The sequence below is a fragment of the Protopterus annectens genome, chromosome 4.part0 (genome assembly GCF_019279795.1).
Source record: "Protopterus annectens isolate FY-2018-M chromosome 4.part0, PAN1.0, whole genome shotgun sequence".
NCBI lineage: Eukaryota > Metazoa > Chordata > Ceratodontiformes > Protopteridae > Protopterus > Protopterus annectens.
This window is the reverse complement of record NC_056733.1, coordinates 598,306,599-598,331,688: the sequence shown is the minus strand read 5'-3', so window position 1 is coordinate 598,331,688 and position 25,090 is coordinate 598,306,599. Positions and strand designations below refer to the sequence as shown.

General features: G+C 42.0%; 1 protein-coding gene across 8 annotated transcripts in view; it reads right to left on the bottom strand.

Moving 5' to 3' along the window:
* The window catches only part of NCOR2 (nuclear receptor corepressor 2), a 3,277,114-nt gene that overhangs the window by 315,630 nt on the left and 2,936,394 nt on the right, over positions 1-25,090 (bottom strand). For 7 of the 8 annotated variants that reach the window (XM_044068530.1, XM_044068534.1, XM_044068533.1 and 4 more), the window contains 2 exons: positions 15,398-15,496; positions 3,677-3,842 (listed from right to left, as the gene is read on the bottom strand). In XM_044068530.1, coding sequence (XP_043924465.1) covers positions 3,677-3,842; positions 15,398-15,496 — 265 coding nt within the window. The remainder of the gene's footprint in view (positions 1-3,676; positions 3,843-15,397; positions 15,497-25,090) is intronic. The other variant, XM_044068532.1, reaches the window with a different exon arrangement.

Below are 25,090 nucleotides of genomic sequence, written 5' to 3'. Positions count from 1 at the left end.
GTAAAAAACTTCTCCAAAGACAACTTTGGGCTTCTAAAAACAGAGGTGGCTAACTTCACGACACTCATTCAAATGGAAAATAGGTGCATGACTGCTGAATCATATGCCAATGCACTGTATGAGCACATACACAAGTGCATGGAACGGCCATACCAAACAGAGCCAAGACGCTCTCCTCCAAAAAAATGAAGCCCATGTGGTGGTCCCCCACCATAAACAAACTCTATAACAGAAGGAAAAAACTGTTGCAGAAAAGGGCGAAGTCCCAAGACTGGAAAAACTCCTTTGTTAGCCTCAGCAAAAAACTGAGATCCATCATCAAATCCTCTAAAGCTAGCTATGAAAACAAAACTGCTGTAAATTCTAAAGACAACCACAAGGCATTCTATAGTTATATCAAGAATCTACATGGCAATACTCAGATCTGCTCTGAGATACAGCACAATGGCAATACATATACAGAACCAACTGATATTGCCAACATATTGGCCGACAGGTTCAGTGCGAACTTTACTCCCTTTTCACCCCCTAAAGGGCTTATCACAATACCTGAGGAATGCCAGGTCCCTATTATCATGGCTGCACAGGTAAAAGAATTCACTGTCCAAAGCCAAGAATACAGCTTCCATGGGACCTGATAATATCCCTGGCTGTGTTCTACATGAATAACAAAGTGAACTGGAACCACACCTGAGTACCCTGTTCAATCACACCTTCACTTCAGGCTTTGTTCCTACCGAATGGTGCACTGCTATGGTCATCCCACTCCACAAAGGGGGAGCAACTACAGACCTCAGGAACTACCCCCCATTAGCCTGACGAGTCTGATATGTAAGGCTATGGAGCGCATCATCATGTACCTTATAAATAAAGACATAGGGAATCTCCAAACTCTGGACACTGCTCAACCTGACAGACTTCTTCGAGTTTGTCACCAGAGCGGTGGATGAGGGCAAGGTAGTTCACACAGCCTACCTAGATCTTGCCAAGGCCTTCGACACCATTCCTCACTCAGGAATCATAGATAGACTCACTAAACTAGGCATAAACCCCTATGTAATAAGATGGGTTGCCAACTGGCTCACTGAAAGAACCCACACTGTGAAAGTAGCGGACTCCAAATCTGACTACCGACCAGTTATAAGTGGTGTCCCACAGGGTCGGTCCTAAGTCCTCTCCTGTTTGGCATCTACTTCTCTGAAGTTCAAGCCAACACAAATGGACTCTGGCTGACCAAGTTCACAGATGACTGCAAACTGGGAGCCATTATTGATTCTCCAGCTGATGTAGACATTCTACAAAAAGGCCTCACTGACACCAATGACTGGTGCCAGAACCATGGCCTTAAGCTCAATGCCAAAAAGTGCAATGTCATTCCCTTTGGGAAAAATTTGGTGCCCATGAACTACCACATAGGCGGTAGTCCATTAAACACCGAAGGTGTGATACGAGACCTGGGGACGCAGGTTGACAGCAACCTCTCCTTTGATAACCACATTGCCACTGTAGTCAGAAAGTTCTTCTATATGGCACATCTCATTACAAAAGGTTTCTCATCCAGGAAGAAAATCCCTCTCTACTCATCCCTCATTAGACCTATTATAGAATACAAGGCCCTTTTGGAATGTACCTCACTAGACACCTACAACAACTGGAAAGGCTACAAAAATACCAAGAGGACCTTAGGCCTCAGACACATGTCCTATACGGACAGACTCAAAAAACTACAGCTATACTCTGTCTCTTATCGCATACTTAGAGGCGATCTCTGCTTGACCTACAAAGCCATGTCTGACTCAGAGCTGCTAGATATGCTACACCTAAAGAAATCCCAATACCGCCACGCCACACGCTCCAGGCACCTTAACCTCATTACCACAATAAACAGAACATGCTGGAGGGCAGGTTCCTAACCCAGAGACTTCCCATACTCTGGAACAAACTTCCCATTCATGTCAAGCAGAGCACTTCACTGGCCCTCTTTAAGAGAAATCTTGACAAGTGGGTGGGCAATAGGAAGTTCACCCCAGGGATCACTTCAGTGGCCTTGCTTGACAGGGGCACTGGGAACTAACTTTGGGCAGTATGATGCCAGGGAATCTTCTTGGGCTAGGCTTATATAGGGTTGTTAGCCTAGTACACACCTATGAACCTATATGTATGTATATATGCGTGTGTGTGTGTGTATGTATGTATGTATAGATATATATATATATATATATATATATATATATATATATATATATATATATATAGATATATATAGATATATATAGATATATATAGATATATATATATATATATATATATATATATATACACACACACATATATATATATATATATATATATATATATATATTTTTTTTTTTTTTTTAATGCAGAACCAAGGGAACTGCAGTGGTCACAGATGGACACTGGACACATTGCAGACAATCCTCTGAGCATTACAGACCATCTGGAAGTTCAGGGAGGAGTAGACCTTCCAATTTACATATCTCTGACCAACAGGTCTAGGTGGAAACTTAACAACACAGGTGCAAGCTACAGCATCCAGGATCTGTAGGTTATGTGTAATCTCACATAATGCTTACATGGTATTGACTCTCCCTCTCTCTCCTCTGACAACCTTTAAAAGCAGATATGCTCCCTTACACAGTGTTGCATGGCACAGAAGAACTGGCTAAATATTCATGAAGACAGAGGACTATGAATTAACTAAAGCATCCGCCATAGATTGCTGACAGGTTCTGTAGTTAGCATGGTGAGCTACACACACCTTTGTGTCGACAGGAATAGGCATACCGTACATACTTCTTAAAATCACTTGTCAGTGGCACATTTTAACTCAGTCCCATAGTGCATACATGCCAACTCTGCAGTGATAAATTATACAGTGTTCCTCTGTTGGATGCTGACATGTGAGCTGCTGCCTGTACCATCTCCATAGCCATGTACAGCTGTAATGTGCAACACTGCCAGGACTGCTTCTGAGTGGCCACCAACTCACATGACACTAATACTGTACACAATAATGTCTGCCCTACACACATGTTACAGGCCCCTACTACCTTGACAAGACGTCATCTAAGTGTAAGAGGTACCTCAATTGTATTCCTCAAAGAAGTGTATAGAAAAGCTGTTTAATCTCCAGCCAGTCTTTCAGAAGCATATCATGACTGCAGCTAACAGGCTCCGGGATACAGCAGGCATATGAAAGTAGCACAACAGCAACATATACCAAGAAAATACTTTACTGAAATTACGTCACACATAAAATATGGTGGCAACACTTCATTAATAATAAATTTCAGTGAAAATGTCTGACAAAGCAATTATCAGCAAAACTGTGCTACGAAAATATTTTAATGAGGATGTACTTAAAAAAACACACCACACTCAAGATACTGTTGAAAATATTTTCAGCAGACTGTTTTCTTATTACAGTGCTGACAGTTTTGACTTTGCTAAACTGTTTTCACAAGAAGCTGTTTTCACAAGAAGCAGCAATATTAGCATTTGTTACTTAATGTAGCACCTCACAAATGTACATATTAACAGTGGAAAAATGGTACCCTGTGCAGCTTTCTATAACGGTCGATGTTTTCAAAAATGTGTTAATACTTTTTATCGCTTGCTGTCTGAAGACTGCTGATAAATAAAATGCAGCTAGTACCTCAAAACTGACGGTGGTGTTTCTGCAGAAGACGTGGTAACTTTTGCTCCAGTGTTGTGAAGTACACTGGGGCGCTGCTGGCCACCATCCTGCGTCCTCGGTGACACTGGTGACAACTGATGGCTTTTAGAATGCGATGTGGAACGACTGATGCTTTGTTCTGTACCTGCAGTAAGACACATGGGAAGAGGTGAATCATTTCAAATCATTTTCAGTCATGTCTTACTTTGTGCCACTATGGCAATCATAAACTGCTACTGTGATGTCTGTCTCTCTGCAGAGTACTGAAACATCTCACTATCATGACACTAACAGCTGGTCTACTGACATTATGTCAGGGTAGCCACCTGTGTTGGTGGCACAAGACTGAAGATAGAGAAAGACTGGATCAGACTTAGTAGAGGCAACATGTGAGACTAATTTTATTTTCTCAAGGGGAAGGTAACAGCCATGCAGGATCAGAGTAACCCCAAGCAGAAACCAAATGATTTACTCCTTAAGACATCTGAGGTTTAATCAATGCAGGTCATCACAGAAGTAATTGTTGGAATGACTGCATGTTCTTCTGCCACCAACAAAGAGCCTTAATAGGCTAAGGGGTGGTGAGAGTGGGGTAATCCATTTATACATTTCTTTCTTCCCTTACCCACTAAATGTCAATACTGAAGGAAAGCTAGAGCCCATCCCAGCAGCCAGAGGGTATAATGCAGACTACTGCTAGACAGAACTCCAGTTTACTACTGCAAGACAGAAACACATATACACACACACACTAAACCCTACCTATAGGCAAGCATTGAAGATCTCCAATTTACTTACACTCTGTCTTTGTAATCTGGGAGGAAAGTGGAGCATTTGACAAAATCTCATGCCAACAAAGGGAGAACATGCAAATTCTGAAAAAAAACACCACAGTGAATGAAGTCACAAAGCTGACTGGATAATCACTGCAGAACAGCAGTGCAGCTAGGGTGCGGCAAAGTAGACTCAAAGTCTTAAGAGTGCTATCGGCCAGTCCCAATTCTTTTTGGTGCACACTGCTATACATACATACATACATACATACATAAATACTGGTATTGTATTTGCAACTAAACTGAATCACTGAAGTGCTCTGTGTGAGGTAGAAACTGTAGCAGCTGCATGCTACAAAGTAGCAATTGTAGCAGACTGCTAAGGTTTAAAAGAAGGAAAGAGCTTCTTTAGTTCTTCAACTTAATCAAAGATTTTTTTTTGTTTTGTTTTGTAGGTGCCAGATTGGGGGACAGCATTGGCCATGAAAACATTTAGCTACACCTCTGCAAAACAAGCATCTCAGGCAGCACCATTACTTCAGTAAGTTGCATTTTGCTGCATTTTGACACTATCAGTAAACAAAATATCAGAAGGGTTCTCAGTTTTAACAGCCATCTATATCACTATAACTTTAGTTTTTTTTTTTCTTTCTTTTTGTGTGTGCGTGTGTGTGTGTTTGCAACTGGGCAGCACCCCAATTTAAGGGATATTAACTCCATGGTTACAAACTGCAGACAAACAGGAAAAGCCCAAACAACATGAACATATGAACATACCAGGCAAATGATCATAAGGACCACAAGATGTCAAGACATATACATCTTTAAGCAGACAAACTTAAAATTTGTGTCTACCCATCCAATCATCAAGACTAGCCATAAAGGTAGCTAAGGTAATACTTTGAACTGCAGTGATAACTTATTCCGTATCCTAGGAATACATTGAGTTACAAACCTATCCCTTTAGCAAGTTTGTTTGCTGGTGCAGATTTAGTTTCTTGATTTGGGCAAACAATCCAAATCTCAAACAGCTCAAAAGGATTACTTCACTGGTGTTGAGGAATCAGCAGACCAGTCTTTTCCGCTAGTAATTCTATTGCTCATTTGCACCTCAGGCAGCTCAGCAAAACAAGCCTGAGGTGACTTAAGTTCTGTCATTTACTCCTGAGGAAAGACCAGGTACTTTCTGTTGTTTATACCTGAAGAAAGACCGGTTACAGGTTAACATCCACACTGCAAAGACATCTCAGACCTCTCTCTCTCTCTCTATTGAGTAACTTCTCCCAGTAAAATCATAGGCAGTATCTTTAAAACAGGGTCCTTCAGAACCCTAACATCCAGGTAATAGCTCAATGAGGAATCACACCCAAGACTGCCTTCTCTATGGAGCCCAAAAAGTAAAGGGCTAGCCAGCCAAGAACTCTTCCCAAAGGACAAAAATGAAAATGTTACATCAAGATGTCCAGAGTGTCAAATGAAGTCCAGAACAATGGAGGGTGAATAACAAATAGTAAAGCTGAGCTCTCACCACAAGGATATAAATAACCCCAGTGAAGGCCATCTTACTGTTATGATGAGTTCTAAAGCTAAATTGGAACTGGGAAGGAAGTCATAAGTTCTTAAAAAGGATTCAAGTTGTATGCTAATGACCTGCTCAACAATCTTGCCAATAAAGGGAAATTTCAGACAGGATGATGACACTTCAATCTGGGAACACTCATAAATGACTTCATGTGGATCAAGATAGCTTAGGCCACCTAAATGTAGATGAGGTCATAAAACTCTAGAAAAATAACAGGAACCAGGACTTCCTGACAAGATATAACAAGCCTGGCTGGACCATAGGGTAGTCTGCATGTTGTAAAACACAAACTGAAATCAAACATAAGACCTCAGAATATATAACTGCAATTTAGACAAATGCTAGTCGGGGAATTCTCACTATATCACTGCTTGGATTAACAAATGCTTCTTGTACAGCCTCAAGCCAAACCTTACTTACTAACCTTATCTGCAAAATATTAAACAATAGCAGCTTCGTGCCTGAAGCGCACATTTGGAAAGAGGTAAAATCTTTCTTTCTGATGAGAACGACTGGACTAAACAGCTTGTTCACCAGATAGAAAAGATCAGTCGGTACACTTGGCATGACAGATACCTCCCTTTACAAGAACGCTGCATTCTTGAAGTTGATTTCCAGCTGGTAAACAGAATAAACCATCATCCCAGTGTAAGTTTGTTTTCAAGAAGTTCAGATGTGCTCCAGTGCTGCAGTATTTCTATCTACATCCCTGTCTCCCAAGGGTGAAGAGCTCATTGTTATGCTATGACTCGCCCATACAAGGGATAAGGTGTACAGGACATGGGGTAAACTGATGCAATGCAATGGGATTAACATTGTTACAGGTTAACACCATTTAGAATAATTTTCACTAAGTTCCACAGGGAAAAGGTCAAGTACCAGGAGCACAGCCTAGCCGTAACACTATACAAATTCCTACCTTTGTTCAGTTCAAGATAGGGCAAGCTAGTCAGGGCATGGAGGTGACAATCAGACCAAATATCTGGTTTCAAAACAAGCCCACGGTCAATAGAGCCAGTCCAACTATTAAGTGGAACTAGTGACTAATGCAGTATGTAGCACTTGTAATCAGATCCCTGCGTAACACTGAGGAATTCCTTAGAAGGGCAATAAATTCACCTCGAAACTGAAACTGCTTCTGTTAATGTTCATCCAGATGAAATGACTGAAGCTTGAAACCATATAAAACACATTGGTGAAAGCTTCAGACTGAAGAAACCAAGAAAAAAGTATTTTTCCCAGGATCAAAGCCCCCTTATGCCCCCACAAACTACTACATACATCAACTCCACAGTCACACAGCTGCAGTGACCAGAGGAAAAAATACTAAAATGGAATTACAGGCAGCACACAGACAGAAAGGATGCCATCATTTCTTTTTTCCTGTGGGGAACAGTTATCTGTGAGGTGAACAATGGGGAGTAGAGCTTGAAAAGTGTCAACCTTTTCTACTTTAATCTCAAACAAGTGTAAGGTAACTGATGAAATCAACCAGGATTAGACAGTCTGGGTCTGACAACAATAAACTGACAGACAAGTCTGAGACATGTTGTAAGAAAATCCCGCAATACCTGGTAGACAGTAAATGAGGAGAAACCTATACTTCCTAGGACATACTCAAAGGAGTCGGTACACAGGCTAGCACATCACATGAATATCGAACACAAACACTTGTCCTGCACACTGACTACAATCCATCTATGGCTGTGAATAATTCAGATCCTTTGAGGAACTGTTGCTGTTAACTGGGTCCAAAGTTGATATCCCATGAGGTCTCCACTAGAAATCTAACATCAATATTTTACAGCAAGTGGGAAAGACTGTCTACCTTGTTGCATACAGACCATGCATTCATGCTCACAGCATCACACAACAGACAATCAATAGCAATACTTTTGGGTTGCAACTAGGTAACCAAAATTTCAGCACACCATCTACGGCAATCTTTATGTACCAAGAACAAAATCTTGAATTTTTCTGGGAAATTCCCTTACCTCAACAATGTAAAACAATGAGTGAGAAGGTCACACAGGAAGACCAATTGGTTAAAAAACACAAAAAGAAAAATGTAGCAAAGCTAGACTTCCCACTGTGTGATACCTTAAACCTCTTGTATCAGAGGCAATATGGGATATATGCAAATTACCCTTTAAGGATATCAGGTGTTTCAGCTAAATGGCAACTCTGAATGTCCATTGGTTTTCTTGTGTGACCTTTTCACTCATTGTTTTAGTTTGTTAGTTTGGATATTTTGTAGACACTCTAATGTTTATGGATACAGTTGGGTACAACAACCCTGTGTTCCAAAAGTCAAACACTCCTCTTATGCTGTGCTGATGATGCCATAAGAAGGCAAAAACATGCATGTCCACAGCTGGAGGGGTTTGGCTTATTGGCCTGAAATTGTCCATAAACAGACTTAAAAGTACAAGAAAAAGTCTTGAACATTCAGAATTGACATTTGGCTGAAACACCTGATATCCTGAAAGAGTAATTTGCATATACACCAAATTGCCTTGGATACAAGAGGTTTAAGATATCACACAGTGGAAAGTCTAGCTTTGCTAGATTTTTCTTACCTCAACAATGTGGAAGTTCAGAGTTAATAAATCTCATAAGATCATAAAGTCAAAAGGCATGACGCACAACCTCACTACCATAGGAAAAACATTATTTGAACTCACCAGAAATTTAGTGAGTGTCTGTCAGTGCTAAATCATGAATCAGACCTACGGTGCTACATATGCAGCCAATGGAATGAAGGTCTCTACTATCAATCTGCAATGAAAGGTACACTTCCCAGATGCCCTGAAAAGCCTCTCACTTCCTATGTCCTTGTGTAACAGCAGAGAAAACATTATACAACTTTTTATACTTGGTGAACAGTAAAAGGTAAGGTTACAACACATGCAGCAATCATCCAAGTTCAACAATCCTGACCTGGATTTTAATAAACAGACTGAGCACTTTGCTGTACTTTTAACATTTCCAAGACAACTGAGCTAGAAATTAATGCCTTAAGTTCTCATTGTACTTCAGTGATCCAAGTTCCTGCCAGAATCCAGAATGACAGGTGCAAAATCTAGTGAGATAGCTCTCAGTAGTGTGTGATGTGAAAACCTATGGTGTGTGTGTGTGTGTGTGTGTGTGTGTATGTGTGTTCATACATATTTGTGCGTCTGTGTGGATATGTGTTCATGCATGTACGTGTGTATGAGTCTCTATGTATTTATGTGAATATATGTGTTTGTGTGTGTGTGTGTGTGTATGTGCGTGAGTATGAGCATGTGAGTGCATAAGCATGTATGTTTCCTTGGAGAGGACTGAATCTTTCTGCTATTCAGCAATTCCTGTAGCCCAGAGTCAAAATTCACACTGCCATGTGAATGACCATACACTGTCTGTTCATCCAATTAAAATGCTACTAGTATGCAGCAAGAATACAAAATAAAGGAATATTATGACCGTATGAGCAAAGTACAGTTGTGTACACTTACCATAAATGTAGATGTTTGAGTGTATTCACTGTTGCAGTCATCACACTTGGGTTATCTGCCTACAGGTTAGCCCTCAGTCGGCCCAAACACCAGAGTCTTGGGATTTCTACATTGGATGCTGTCGCCTCTTCCATGATGTCAGGTCATCAGGGGTATAAAACATGCAGCCAACGCCATTACATCAGTTTTTCTTGCCCCAGATGCCAGAAGCCCCCAAAATAAGAAGCAATTACATGGTGTGTAACACCTCCAGTAAAAAGTAAATACCAATGCCATAAGATATGGCCATAAAAGAGGATAGGTAGAAAGTATAGATACGTCTGGGGGCTGGAGGGAGGGTAACCAGGACTGCAACAGTGAATACACTCGAACATCTACATTTTTGGTAAGTGTACACAACTGTACTATGTTCTTCGTGTTTCACTGTTACAGTCATCACACTTGGGTTGATTCCCAAAGCTGAGGAAGGGTGGAGGCAGTGAAGAAGTATTAGGGCTGGCTAGCAGGCCTTGTAAGACTTCTGTAGCAAATCCAGCTCTGGATTTAGAAAAGATAAGTAAGTGGTAATGCTTGGTGAAGGTGTGTACAGAACTCCAGGTTGCAGCTTCCAGGATGTCCCTGGTAGGGACTCCCCTGAGAATCGCTGTAGAGCTTGACGTAGCCCTAGTGGAACAGGTTCTGATCCACTGTGGGGTAGGTTTTCCATGGTGTTTGTAGCAGAAATGGGTGCAGTGTGCTATCCATTTTGAGATGGTTTGTTTTGAAATGGCCTTGCCCTCTGCCCATGTAGCAAAACTGACCAGCAGCTGGTCAGACTTACTGAAAATTTTAGTCCTGTCAAGGTAGAACCCAAGCTGTCTGTGCTGTGCACATCCAAGGAGTGCACAATCCATTCCCCTTTATTCTGAGGATTAGGGGAAAAGGTGGGTAAAATGGATGGACTGGTTTAAAGCCACACTAGATACCACCTTTGGCATAAATGATGGGTTAGTCCTGATGGAAACCGGTCCACATGGAAGATAATGAAGGGCCCCACAGCCATAAGGGCTTGCAATTCAGACACTCTTCTTGCTGAAGTGATGGCTAGAAGTAAGGCTGTTTTCCAAGAGAGGAATTTTAACTCTGTTGTAGCAGCAGGCTCAAAAGGGGGAAGCGTGAGCTCCTCTAGTACAAAGTTAAGGTCCCAGGCAGGAGTGGGAGCCATCCTTGGGGGTCTTAAATTGTTAGCTCCTCTCAGGAAGAGTTTGATCAGAGGGCGAGAAAAGAGGGGTGGCTCAGTACTGTAATGAGCTGAGATGGCACAGGCATGAGTCTTAACTGAAGAGAAGGACAGGCCTTTTGTGGAGCAGCTCTGCTAGGTAATCTAGGATTTGAGGTAAGGCAGGCAAAGTTGTGTCCTTTCCCTGAGACTGGCACCAAGAGCAGTACCTTTTCCACTTTTCTGAATAGGATTTCCTAGTATTAGGCCTCCTGGCCTCAAGGATGACGTCCAGCACCTGTTTGCTGAGGGTTGGTGGTGATGCATTCAGGGAATCAGCCAGGCTGCCAGGTTCAGGGTTTGCAGCGGAGGATGAAAAATCTGACCCTCCTGCTAGGACAACAGCGAGGGGTTTTGATGTAGGTGCCAGGGTGGCACTGCTGTCAGACTGTGTAAATGTGGGTACCAGTGCTGGCATGGCCAGTCTGGTGCAATAAGGATTGTCCTTGGCCTGTCCTGTTTGATCTTGAGTAGCACTTTCAGGAGGAGGGGCAGAGGGGGGAAGGCATAGACTGAGAGGTTTTCCCACATAAATGAAAGGAGATCCACTTTCCATGCTTGGCTGTGGGGAATTCTGGTGCAAAATTTGCTGAACTGGTGGTTTTTGGGGGAAGCAAAGAGGTCCACCTCTGCTGTTCCCCACCTTTGGATTAGAAGTTTGAATGTGTTTGGTTCCAGTTTCAACTCATGTGGGTCCATTAGATTTCTGCTTAAATCGTCTTCCAGTGAATTTTCTTTGCATGGCAGGAATTGAGCTTGCAGGTGCACTTGACTGCTCAAGGCCATGTTCCACAGAGTCATGGCTAACCTGCAAAGTGGTAGGAATGAGTTCCTCCCTGCTTGTTGATGTACCACATAACTGTGGTGTTCTCTGTCTTTATCAACAGTTGTCCTAGAAGGATAAGGCATTGGAAGGCTGTCAGTGCATTCTGTACAGCTAACATTTCTTTTTGATTGATATGCAGGTGCTTTTGTCTTGGGCTCAATTTGCCTTGAATGCATTTGCCTGCCATGTGAGCCCCCCATGCATAGTCTGATGTGTCTGTTATCAGAGTCTGGGTGGGGGTGGGGGGGTTGAGTGAAAGGAGTCCCTTGTTGTGGTAGCAGGTCTCTGTCCACCAAAGGAACTCTGTCCTTAGGCAAGGAATGATAGAAATCATTGTTTCCAGGTCCTGAGAATGTTGACACCAGAGACTTTTTAAGTACCACTGAAGTTTCCTCATACGTAGTCTTGCATATGGAATTAGCAGAATGCATGAGGCCATGAACACTAGGGCCTTCATTATTTTTCTTGCAGACAGCTGGGTTTGTGTGGCCAGTAGATTGAAGTAGTTTGTCAAATAAACTTGTTTTCCTGGAGTGAAGAATGCCATCTGGGAAGCTGTGTTCAAGCTTGCACCCGGGAATACAATTTTTTCGCTGGGTACCAGATGCGATTTCTTTCTGTTGATGGTACACCCCAGAGATGTTAGAAGTCTCTTTACAAATGGCAGGTGCTGAACTAGTAATTCCTGACTGTCTGCCTGGATAAGGCAATCGTCCAAGTATGGGGATATTTGAATTTTTCTCTGCCTGCAGTATGCAATGGCTGGAGCCAGGCATTTTATGAATACCCTGGGTGCAGTAGATAAGCCAAAGGGAAGTGCAGAGAACTGATAGTGCATACAGCCTGCCCTGAAACGTACATATTTCCTGCAAGTTTCCTTTATGGGAATGTGCAGATAAGCTTCTTTTAAGTCTAGGGTGACCAGCCAGGAGTCCTTGGCTAGCATAGGAAGCAGCTGTTGTAGAGTAAGCATTTTGAATTTCGGAACCACCAAGAAGGTGTTGAGGATTGACAGATCCAGGATAGAGCACCAAGAGTTTTCTTTTCTGGGCACCAGAAACAGTCTGGAGTAGAAACCCTGTCCCCTTTGCTCTGTTGGAACAGGTTGAATAGCCTTGATACTGAGAAGAGAAAGTACTTGCTTTTGGGCCTCTGCCCACTGGTTTAGGGGGAGGTCCGGCAATTCGCTTGGGGGTGGCAATGAGTGGAAGTAGAATCTGTATCCCTGTGATACAATGTTTAACACCCATCTGTCCTGGGTAATGTACTCCCAGTTTTTTGCATGTAAGGCGAGTTTTCCTCCTAGGGGTGCAAGTACTTGGGCAAGGCTGGGAAGGATGAAGGGCAAGTCATTGTGAACTTTTTCCATAGGATGGTGGCTTAACACTCCCTGTTTTTGAGGAGGGAGCACTCCATTGTTTAGATGTGTGCATACCCTGACACTGTAGTCTTGGTGGTCTGCTGCCCCTGGGTTTGGACTGAGAAGGTCTGGGAGGGACTGGAAAGGACCAGTTTTTTGAAGGCCAATGCCTACTGAATCTAGGTGGCTGTACCTGTAGGAAATCTTTAACAGTTTGCATAGATTTAGCTTTTTCCTCCATCTTTTTAAGAACTATGTCTGCTTTAGTGCCAAACAAACATTCTTGGTTTAATGGAGCATCTAGTAATTTTGCTTTGACATGGTCTGGTAAGATTTGTTCCTTTAGCCAAGCATGCCTTCTAAGAACAGACCCAGTGACAGCAGCCCTGCAAGATGCCTAAAGCATCAAAACCACACTGCAAAGTATGTTTTCCAACTTGGTTTACAGAATGCATTAACTCTTGTAACTCTTTATGTTCTGCACAATCAGGAATCAACATAATTTTTTATTTAATAAGCTTGATAATATGTTGCTGGTACTTCAACATGTGAAATTGGCAATTTAAAGCCCTGATGACAAGAGTAGCAGAAGTGTATACCTTCTTCCCCCATCTGTCTAAAGCCCTAGAATCCCTGTCTGAAGGGGTAGGATTTTTTTGTTGTAGTAGCCTTAATGCCTTTAGGTCCCTGTGAAATGGTCTCTGGACCCACAGTAGGATTCTTAAATAGAAATTTGTGAGAGTCAGGTACTATGTAGTACCTGTCAGGTTTTCTAGGAGCTGGTGGCAAAGTATCAGGGGTAAAACTGGACTCCATGAAGACATCATCTACAATTTCCAATACAGGAGGGATAGCTATAGGCCTATGCTGAGGCAAATTTAAAAATTCCCTGAGTCTCTTTTTGGTTTTTGGACTGTGGGTAGTCCTGGTACTCCCGGCGGAAATGCTCTCTGAGGGTATGCAGGGTTTCACTGAAAGAAAAATCCTCTGGAAGGGAGGCAGAGGGAATGGAATCCTCTGCATCAGAGTCCTCAAAGATAGATAAGGGTAAGTCCTGGTCAGATGGGTCAGTCAGCGGACTCATGATCTGAAGAATCAGAAGGAAAAATCTTTTAAAGGGGGAAGGCTGGCTTCCCCTAATTAAAGTAATAAGGTCTTCAGCCATTCTAAACATTTGTTTCGGTGGCATGGGAACTTGAGAAGGCACTTTGGTCGTCGGTTTCCTAGGCATAGTATGAACTCTGGGCCTGAGAAATTCGGTAGTTTTAGTCTGAAACGAAGAAGTCGGTTTAATACAAACATCGGAAGGTCTGAATACACCCTCAGAAGCCGGTGCCTGCACAGCGGCTCCAGACCCATCCAAGGTAGAGACATCCGCAGGTTCCAAAGTGGAAGAAGCATCTTGTGGCATCCCGGACTCCAAATGGGTCTCAGTAGAGGCCTGCGAATCTGTAGAAGTGGGTATCAAGGGCTGCGAAAGCACCTCACTGAATACCGGTGGCAGTTTTGGACCTATGCGGTCTGTCTCTGTCTTTATCCTTACTTTTTTTGGAAAATTGGTAGTCGGATGGCTTATCGAAGCCACTTTGGAATACAGAGAACGAGAGCGAAAGAATTTAGCGACAAAGATAGCCCAACGACGAATAGTTTGGGCATTGAACAGGGCACAAAACCGACAGCAAGGAACGTCGTGGTCTGGGCCTAAACAGGTGACGCAGTTAAGAATGAAAATCTCTGTGAGGTATTTGTTTTCCACAGGCAAGAGAATTATTAATTTTTTCTGACATCGGTTAGAGCAAGAAAAAAGAATCCACAATGGGGTACTTAGCTTTAGAAGACTTCAGGTCTGAAACTCGAACAACAAACATTTCAGGTAGTGGCCGAACGGCACTTGCGAACTGCTTCTACTTCAGGCTCCGCTCGGCAAGAAAAGCTGATGTAATGGCATCGGCTGCATGTTCTATACCCCTGACAACCTGACGTCATGGAAGAGGTGACAGCATCCAATGCAGAAATCCCAAGACTCTGGTATTCGGGCCAACTGAGGGCTACCTGCAGGCAGATAACCCAAGTGTGATGACTGCAACAGTGAAACACGAAGAATATCCATTGATCATAAGGTACTGTCCAGAGCACCCACCATTCCTTAGGCAAACTATAGTGTCTGAAGCATTCCGGATATTGAGCATAATGACAATAAACACTGTTTAAGGAATGCCCTTTCTCAGACTCTCCCATGGAACAAAAAAGTGCATCAGGTTAACAGGGTTTTAGAATGTCATACAGCAGCTGACACAAGCTACAATAATGTAAAACAACTGTCAACACAGGCTGCAAAAAGGACTGGTCAGATAGGATAATGAGGTACTAAACAGCATACAAAAATGTATGGGATATAGCCTACCTGGTCGCCATATTGGTGCGTGCTCAACAGTGGCTGCCGGCTTGTCTCTTTCGCGCTCCCGATCCCTTTCCACAGAACTCCCTGATTGCTTTGAAACAGCTGTATAATCATTCCAAAAATTATGTATATATATATATATATATATATATATTGAAACTGCATAACCATCTAAACACAATTTACTACTGATTCATACTTTGCACTAAGTTCAAGTATCTGGCTTTGCTGATGCCCACATTTAAAAAAAAAAAAAAAAAAAACTACAACGCATTCACTGTTAGCTAACCCACCTATGGTCAACAAAGACACTGCATTGCTTTATAAAAAAACACAATTTTATACCCATTTTTATGAAATATGTGCATATACATTGTGAGAATGTTTTGTGTATTTCTTTGTGTGCATTGTTGTACAACTTGTGTTATTCTGCCCTGTGCTGGGCTTGAAATTGTTCACTTCTGATGACTGCTCTACCTCGGTAAAAAAAAAAAAAAACTTATAATAGAAATCAAAAATACTGAACTTAATTTAGTTTAACAAAAATATATCTTAACACATTCAAGTGTGGCAGTTTTACAACTTGATTTTACAAGATTCCATTAAGCAAAAACTAAAAAACCTTCTCAGCTGTTGTCTCTGGTGTTTGTTAAACATGTTTTAGATTTACTTTCAGTTCAGTAGTGGTGTTGGGGGAGTCCACTAGGCTACAGGCAAGGCTATTTATCGGTTACGTTGATGACTGTGGTCTTGGAAAGTACAGTTGTGTACACTTACAATAAATGTAGATGTTCGAGTGTATTCACTGTTGCAGTCATTACATTTGGGTAATCTTGCTGGCAGGTTGCCCTCAGTCGGCCTGAATTCCAAAGTCCTGGGTCCTATGTCGGCTGCTGTCCCCCCTTCCCTGATGTCAGGTAGTCAGGGGTATAAAAGATGCGGCCGACGCCATTTTCTTTAGTTTTTCTTGCCCCAGATGTCAGGTGCCCTGTAAAAGGGTAGCCAAAATTTAGGTAACCTGGACTGCAACAGTGAATACACTCGAACATCTACATTTATGGTAAGTGTACACAACTGTACTATGTTCTTTGTGTTTCACTGTTGCAGTCATTACATTTGGGTAGAATCCCAAAGCTATGGATGGGAGGTTGGAGCTAAACAGCATTAGGAGCGGCTATGAGGCCTTGCAGAACTGCAGTGACAAAGCCTGCCCTGGAGTTAGAGTAGAGTGGCAGATGATAGTGCTTTGTAAAGGTGTGCACTGAACTCCAAGTAGCAGCCTCTAAAATGTCCTTGGTTGGTACTTCCCTGAGAAAGGCTGCTGAAGGGGCTGCAGCTCTGGTTGAATGTGGCCTAATGCCCTTAGGCACTGGCTTGCCATGGTGCAAGTAACAGAAACAAATGCAGTGGCCTATCCACTTAGAAATAGTCTGCTTTGAGATAGCCTTGCCTTGTGATCCTGCAGCATACGCCACTAGTAATTGCTCTGTCTTTCTGAAAACTTTGGTTCTGTCCAAGTAGAATCTAAGCTGTCTGTGTATGTCCAAAGAATGCAGAATTCTCTCCCCCTTGTTCTGTGGATTTGGATAAAAAGTTGGCAGATGAATAGTTTGGTTAAGAGCCACACTTGACACCACCTTAGGCATAAATGTTGGGTTTGTCCTCAGGCTGACCCTGTCTGGATAAAAAATGATAAACGGTTCCACAGCCATGAGTGCCTGTAGCTCTTAAACTCATCTTGCAGAATATATTGCTAGGAGCAGAGCTGTTTTCCAAGATAAAAACTTTATATCAGCAGTAGAAGCTGGCTCAAAAGGAGGCATAGTTGAGGTCCCATGCAGGCATTGGTGTTCTCCTTGGAGGCCTTAAATATTTGGCGCCTCTGAGGTACTGTTTTAATAAGGGAAGAGAAAAGATTAGTGGCTCTGTATTGTAATGAGCCGAAATGACAGAGGCATGAATTTCAATAGTTGAAAAAGACAGGCCTTTGTCCAGCATCTCAGTTAAATATTATAAAACCTGAGGAATATTTGGCACAGCTGTATCAGTTCCTTGTGCCTGGTTCCAAGCACAGAATCTCTTCCATTTTCCAGCATGAGATTTTCTAGTACTAGGCCTTCTGGCCTCCAAAATGACATCCATCACAGCTTTACTGAGACGTGTTTTTTGTATGACTACATTATCCGCCATGCTGCCAGGTTTAAAGTCTTGAGTTGGCTGTGCATAATATGATTGTTTTGCTGGGATAGTAGATGAGGTATTTGAGGTAAGGTCCAAGCTGGGCATTGAGACAAGTTCTGTAGGATTGGAAACCAGTACTGGCGGGGCCAGTCTTGGGCAATCAGTATCATTTTTGGCTTCTCCTGTCTGACCTTTCAGAGTACCTTGGGGAGGAGAGGCAGTGGGGGAAAGGCATATACTGATAGGTTTTTCCAGCTGAAAGATAGGGAGTCCACTTTCCATGCTTGTCTGTGATAAGTCCTTGTGCAGAATCTTTTTAGTGGGTAGTTGTGAGGGGAGGCAAATAGATCTATGTCCGGGCATCCCCATTTCCTTGTTATCATGCTGAAGACTTGTGGATCCAGCTGCCACTCGTGGGGATCCATGAGGTTTCTGCTTAGTTCGTCTGCCAGAGTATTTTTCCTTCCTGGCAGGAATTGTGCCTACAGATGTACTTGGTAAGTTATTGCTGTGTCCCACAAAGTCATGGCTAGTCTGCAAAGGGGGTAAGAATGTGTGCCCTCCTGCTCGTTTATATACCACATGACTGTGGTGTTGTCTGTCTTTATCAGTAGTTGTCCCGGATGAAGTAGGTCCTCGAAGGCTGTCAGGGCATTCTGAACAGCTAGCATCTCTTTTTGATTGATATGTAGATGCATTTGGGTTGAAGACCATGTGCCCTGAATGCATCTTCCTGCCATGTGGGCCCCCCAGGCATAATCTGATGCATCCGTTGTTAGTGTCTGCCTGGCTGGGGGTAATGTAAATGGCTGTCCCTTGTTTTGGTGACAAGCCATTGCCCACCATCGAAACTCCTGTTGTAGGCAGGGAATGAGAGTAATCATTGTTTCCAGGCTGTGGCAATGTTGAGACCAAACACTTTTTAGGTACCACTGAAGTTTGCTCATATGCAGTCTTGCATATGGAATTAGTAGGATACAGGATGCCATGAAGCCCAAAACCTGCAGAATTTTTCTTGCAGATAACTGGGCCTTTGTTGCCAACATTTTGAAATAGGTAGTCAGTTGCCCTTGTTTGTCTGGCGTGAGATAAGCCATCTATGCAGTTGTATTTAAGTTTGCACCCAGGAATATTATCTTTTGAGAGGGTACTAGTTTTGATTTATTTTCGTTGACTGTGTACCCTAGGCATGTTAGAAGTCTTTTCACAAATGCCAGATGCTGTAGAAGAATGTCCTTGTTCTCTGCTTGAATTAGACAGTCGTCCAAATAAGGATATATTTGTATTCCTCTTTGTCTGCAGAATGCAATTACTGGTGCCAGGCACTTTGTAAAGACCCTGGGTGCAGTAGATAAGCCAAAGGGCAGTGCAGAGAATTGGTAATGCATTGAGCCAGACTTGAATCTGAGGTATCTTCTGCATAATTGTCTGATTGGGACATGCAGGTATGCCTATTTTAGGTCTAGAGTCACCAGCCAAGCATCCTTGCCCAGCATGGGCAGGAGTTGCTGCAAAGTCATCATCTTATTTTGGTATATCCAGGAATGTGTTCAGAATAGATAGGTCCAGTATTGGTCTCCAGGCCTTGTCCTTTCTGGGTACTAAGAACAGCCTTGAGTAAAATCCTTCTCCCTGCTCTTGCTCTGGTACTTGTTGAATGGCCTCCATGTCCATGGGGGATGAGACTTGTTTTTGTGCCTCTGCCCATTGATTTTTTGGCAGACCTGGCCAGCCGTTTGCCTTTGGCAGGGTATGGAAATGGAACTTGTACCCTTGTGACACGATATTTAGAACCTACTTGTCCTGGGTTATAATGTGCCAATTTTGAGGAAAAAGTGCTAATTTTCCCCCTAAGGGTGCTGCCAGGAGATAAGTGCTTGCTGCAGGCAGGGGGAAGTCATTGGGACTGTTTCCTGTATGGTTGTGATTTGTCTTCTCCAACTTTGGAGGTAGAAGCACCCCATTGCTCCGACCTGTAGGAACCTGGCGCCTGGGATCTGCCTCTAGGGCATCTGGATCTGCCCCTTTGAGGTCTGTCTGACACAGGAAATGACCAATTCTTTGTAGGCCAGTGTCTACTAAACCTATTCGGCTGTACTTGTAAAAAATCTTTGACAGTTTGCATAGATTTAGCCTTGTCCTCCATTTTCTTTAACACCGCCTCTCCCTTAACACCAAACAAAGCATCATGCTGTAAAGGTGCATCTAGTAATTTAACTTTGACATGATGAGGCAGCTTTTGTTCCTTTAACCAAGCATGCCTCCTAATTACAGAATCCGTAACTGTGGCCCTGCAGGAGGCCTCCAAACAATCAAAACCACATTGCAAAGTATACTTTCCAACTTGTTCAGCTGCATGCAATAAATCCTGCATTTTCTTGTTTTCTGCACATTCAGAGTTTAATAACATTTTCTGTTTAAGCAATGCCATGACATGTTGCTGATATTTGTGCATATGAAACTGACAGTTTAAGGCCCTTATAGCCAAGGTAGCAGAAGTGTAAACCTTTTTTCTCCATCTATCCAGTACCCTAGAATCTCTGTCAGAGGGGGTAGGGTCTTTTGCAGTGGAAGCCTTAGCACCTTTAGGACCCTGTGAAATAGTTTCTGGGTCTGCAGCAGGGTTTTTAAAAAGGAATTTATGAGAGTCAGGAACCCTGTAATATCTGTCAGGCTTAACAGGAGCTGGAGGTAAGGAGTCAGGGGTAAGGCTAGACTCCGAAAACAAATCATCTACAATATCTAACACAGGTGGAATGGCTAGAGGCCTGTGCTGAGGTAGTAAAAGGAAATCCCCGAGCCTCTTTTTAGATTCTGAAAAATCTTGGCTCTCCCAGTGGAAATGCTCCCTCATGGTATGCAAGGTTTCCCCAAAAGAATAGTCCTCTGGAGGAGAAGCTGAAGGTATAGATTCTTCAGCATCAGAATCCTCATAGGGGGGAAGAGAATATTCCTGATCAGAAGAGGAATCAGAAGAAATAGAAACCTGATCTGAGGATTCATAGTCAGTCTCTTGCCTAGGCCTCTTATCAGGAGGGGGATGGGAACCCCTGATCAAGGTAATTAGGTCTTCGGCCATTTTGAGCATCTGTTATTTTGGGCATAGAGGCCTGTCCAAGTGGCTCTTGAGTTTGTTTCTTTGCTTTAGAAGGTGCTTTAGACTTTGCCTTTGAAGCTGAGGTTGGTTTAATGTAAAGATGTTTAGGTCTGAATACACCCTCAGAAGCCGGTGCCTGCTCAGCGGCTCCGGACCCATCTGAAGGAATAGTATACGAGGCTCCAATACCTTGAGTTTCCAGCGGCATGGCGGACTCCACGTGGAAACTGGTAGCGGCCTGCGACTCTAAAGTATTGGGCATCAGGGGCTGCGAAAGTGCCTCACGGAGAACCGGAGACTGGCTTAGGAGAAGCTTTGTCATCGGTTTTGGGCCTCGGTTGTCTATCTCTCTCTTTTCTTTACGTTTTTTGTGAACTCCGGTAGTTGGATGGCTATCCGACGACATTTCTGGATAATTAAACCCGTGTCCAAAACAGTTTAAAGCAAAATCATACCAACGCTTAATAGTGCATTGGTTAAATCTAGCACAAAACCGAAAACCAGAAACGTTGTGATCAGGGCCTAGGCAAGGAATACAGTAAGAATGAAAGTCCTTATGAGATATTTGCTTTCCACAAGAAATACAATTATTAACTTTTTCTGATATCGGTCTGGAGCAAGAAAAAAAGTTTCCCCAATGGGGACTTTGGATCTGAAACTCGAACACGAAAATCTCAGGAGTCGGCCGACCGGCACTTGCGAATTGCTTCTGCTTCGGGCACCACGCGGCTTGAAAGACTAAAGAAAATGGTGTCGGCCGCATCTTTTATACCCCTGACGACCTGACATCAGGGAAGGGGTGACAGCAGCCGACACAGGACCCAGGACTTTGGAATTCAGGATGACTGAGAGCAACCTGCCAGCAGGATTACCCAAATGTAATGACTGCAACAGTGAAACACGAAGAACATCAAGCACATTTGAAATAAGGCCTGCTATACAGCAATGGGCAGAATACATTTTTGGCAGTTGTCTTCTCTTGGTAGTTATGTAAATTGCAAGGGAACACCAAGTCATAGCTGTTCATTGCAGATAAGAAGGCTGAGACAAAGGAAAATATAGGAAGTAAGGAGGTACACTTATACATGCAGCTTTAAGAGACTTGAAGACTCAAGCCTGTGTCAGAATTGAGAATGCACACTGTGAAGTACACATATATGTGCAGTTATAAGAGACGTGAAGCCTCTAGCCAATGTCAGAACTGAGAATATACATTTTGCAATCTGGTACCCTGTACTCACTGAAAAAAAAAATGATAAAGCTGGACAAATGCAAATTGTATTTGCTTATTTACATTTACTTAAGCCATTCTGCACACATTAAAGTTACATACATACAATAATGACAGATCTGAATTAGCATTTCCATCCCCACAACCTGTAGGACTAAGGCCCACAAGACTGTCTTAGCCTGTCTGTGAGAACTTTTCTAGACAACTTAGGCCCCACACTCTTACTCATAATCCTTTGTTAAAAGAACCCCTTATTCACCTATCATATGACACTGCTATGTAGGAAATGAAGAATGAAAACAGCTAAGCAAAAACTATTTACAAAGAAGTTAAAGAATCCACTGAGCAAGGCTCATCAGGCCCAGGCTGGGAGACAGTGTGTGTAATTGTTGACGAGAGTGGAACTGCCAATCTAGACACATCATTGCAGTAAGTATGTAACTTTCGTATCTGGGAACAGAGTTCAATCCTCATCACCTGTTGGAATTCACAAGATAAATTTTTGGGTGGATCCACATGAAAGTATTCCCCAGACAACAGTGGCATCAAAGGAAGGCCTGGACCTAGAGATCACATCCAACTCAGAGTACCTTGCAAACATACATAGTGATGCTCATGTAGCCACTGTACATATATTATCCACTGACAGATTCTTAATAAAAGCCTGACAGTCAGCCCTGGCTCTAAAAGAGTGATACTTTAAACCCCAAATTCTTAGTCGAATAAGGTAACCCAACTGCAGAGAATCTCTTCTAACTGTTTTAGTTCTGGCCACACAAAATCTGAACTGCCAGTGCACACCTATGCAGTACAAGAGATAATCTTGTTAATGTTGTCACCAAGAATGTTAACATCCAAGTATATAAAAAATCCACAAGTGCGTAGAAATCCACGAATTTATTATTTCCAAAAACAAACTTCGGATAAGCGTGTTCACTAAGAATAGCTTCCTCAGATCCTTCTCTTAATAACTAAAGTAGGACCATACATATATAGCAAGTAAAACAATTAAACCATTAACAATTATTGCAATTTAAAGGAGAAATTATATATATGAAAAGATTTTATTCTGAAACACTTTTAAAAAAACTCAATAAAATATTAAAAGTTGATAGATGAAACAGTCTATCTAGTGAATTGTATAAAAAATCTATACCTATAAAGATGTATATATAAAAATATGTATGACAAGTGTGTAATGTGTGTGCAAAATACAAATATGTATACCTATATATCTCATATATGTATGCACACTTGTATATTACATATAAGACATAACTGTCATCTCACATTCCTACACTGTCTTAATTTAGGTTTTATGGATGCTATTTCATTAAGCCCAGACCCTTTGTCAGCTCTTAAAAGGACTTATCCATTCACTTTCCTTACTTTCTGTAAGGGTCCTAATATCTCCACCCCTTTTATTGGGAATCACAACCTCAAGAATTCTAAACAAAAAGTTATGCGATTCCCCAGACAATGTAATGTGTTTATCCAATGCATTATGGTTAGATCTTTTCCTAATATGATATAAATGCTCACGTATCCTGTCTCTAAATGTGCGGTTCGTCTTGCCTACATAGAAAGACAGACATGCTTGGCATACTGCTAAATACACCACATTGGTGCTCATACAATCAGCATCTGCATTGGTTCTAAATATGGTCTTTAAATCAGGATGAAAAAAAGTGTTATTGGTATCAATGGAAGAACAAAAGTTACAATGGCCACAGGGCTTGGTATATCTATTTTTCTTAGGGCCTATTTCAGATTTGGTAGAACAGAGTATTCTCTTCAGATTATTCTTATTTCTGAATAAAAAACGTGGTCTATCACCCACTATCTCTTTCAGGTCACTATCAACCTGTAGGATATCCCAATGTTTTGTGATAATTCCCCTAATCTCGGAATAATCCGAGGAGAAGGGTGTTGTAAATTGAACATATCTTTCAAAATTATTCTCTTTGCTTATCCCATTGACACTATGGGGTCCAAAGTATGGTGTAGCTACTGATGAACGTAATTCATTGGCTTCTTCTAAGTGTATATTTACTTCATTGATATTATACCCTCTATCTGTAAGTCTCCCCTTTAAGTCACCCATTTCTGACATAAAACCTTCGTTGGTGGGATTCAATCTTGAGGCTCTAATTGCTTGACCCTTCATAATGTTCTTAAAAACAAAGGGTGGGTGCATACTCAATCTCAAAAGTAATGAATTGCTATAACAAGCTTTGCGATGTACACCAGTATTTATGAATCCATTAGGCAATCTCTCAATAAATAGATCTAAGAATTCTATTCTATGAGTGGAGAATTGCATTGTAAATTTGAAACAATTTGTCAAATTGTTCATAACAAGAAACATGGACTCCAGTTCATCTTTGGTCCCATTCCAAAGGATAAACAGGTCATCGACAAAACGTCGATAGAAGACAACATGTTCTCTGAATAGAATCTCAGAAAAAAGGACATGTTCTTCCCAGTAAGCTAGAATCATATTGGCGTAGCTGTTGGCACAAGGAGTGCCCATTGCTACTCCATCCAGCTGTCTATATATAACATCTTTGAACATAAACAAGTTGTTCTCCAAAACTAGTTCCAAAAAATGGACTATGAGGTCTATTGAAACTGTAGTGTAATCACTATGTTCCCTCAAATACTCAGTTATATAAACAAGTCCCAGGCTATTGGGAATAACCGTAAATAATGATTGTACATCAAAAGTAGCAAATAAAAATGTATCAGTGCTATCAAATTGCTTGATGTTTTCATATAACTCAACTAGAAACTGTTTTGAGTCCTTTAATACAAATTTGTTGTTATTCAACACCCTTCTTAAGTATTTCTCTGTATAAACAGATAAATGCTCAGTGATCCACCAACGACCTGAAACTATTGGTCTCATGGGTGGGTTCTTTTAAAAATCTAAGTGATTTTGTACCTATACACCATCCACTTATAGAAGCATTCTCAAAATTAACAGAGGATGAGATACATAAATATTATAGCAATTGCAATACCAAACACAGATTTGTAATGAGGGATAATTTGACTCATAAGGAAAGAATTAGTCTTAAGAAACTACAGAATAACACAACTATTGCAATCAGACCAGCTGATAAGGGTGGTCGAGTAGTGGTGATGGACACTCAGAGCTATCAGACTTCCATGGAGTGCATGCTGA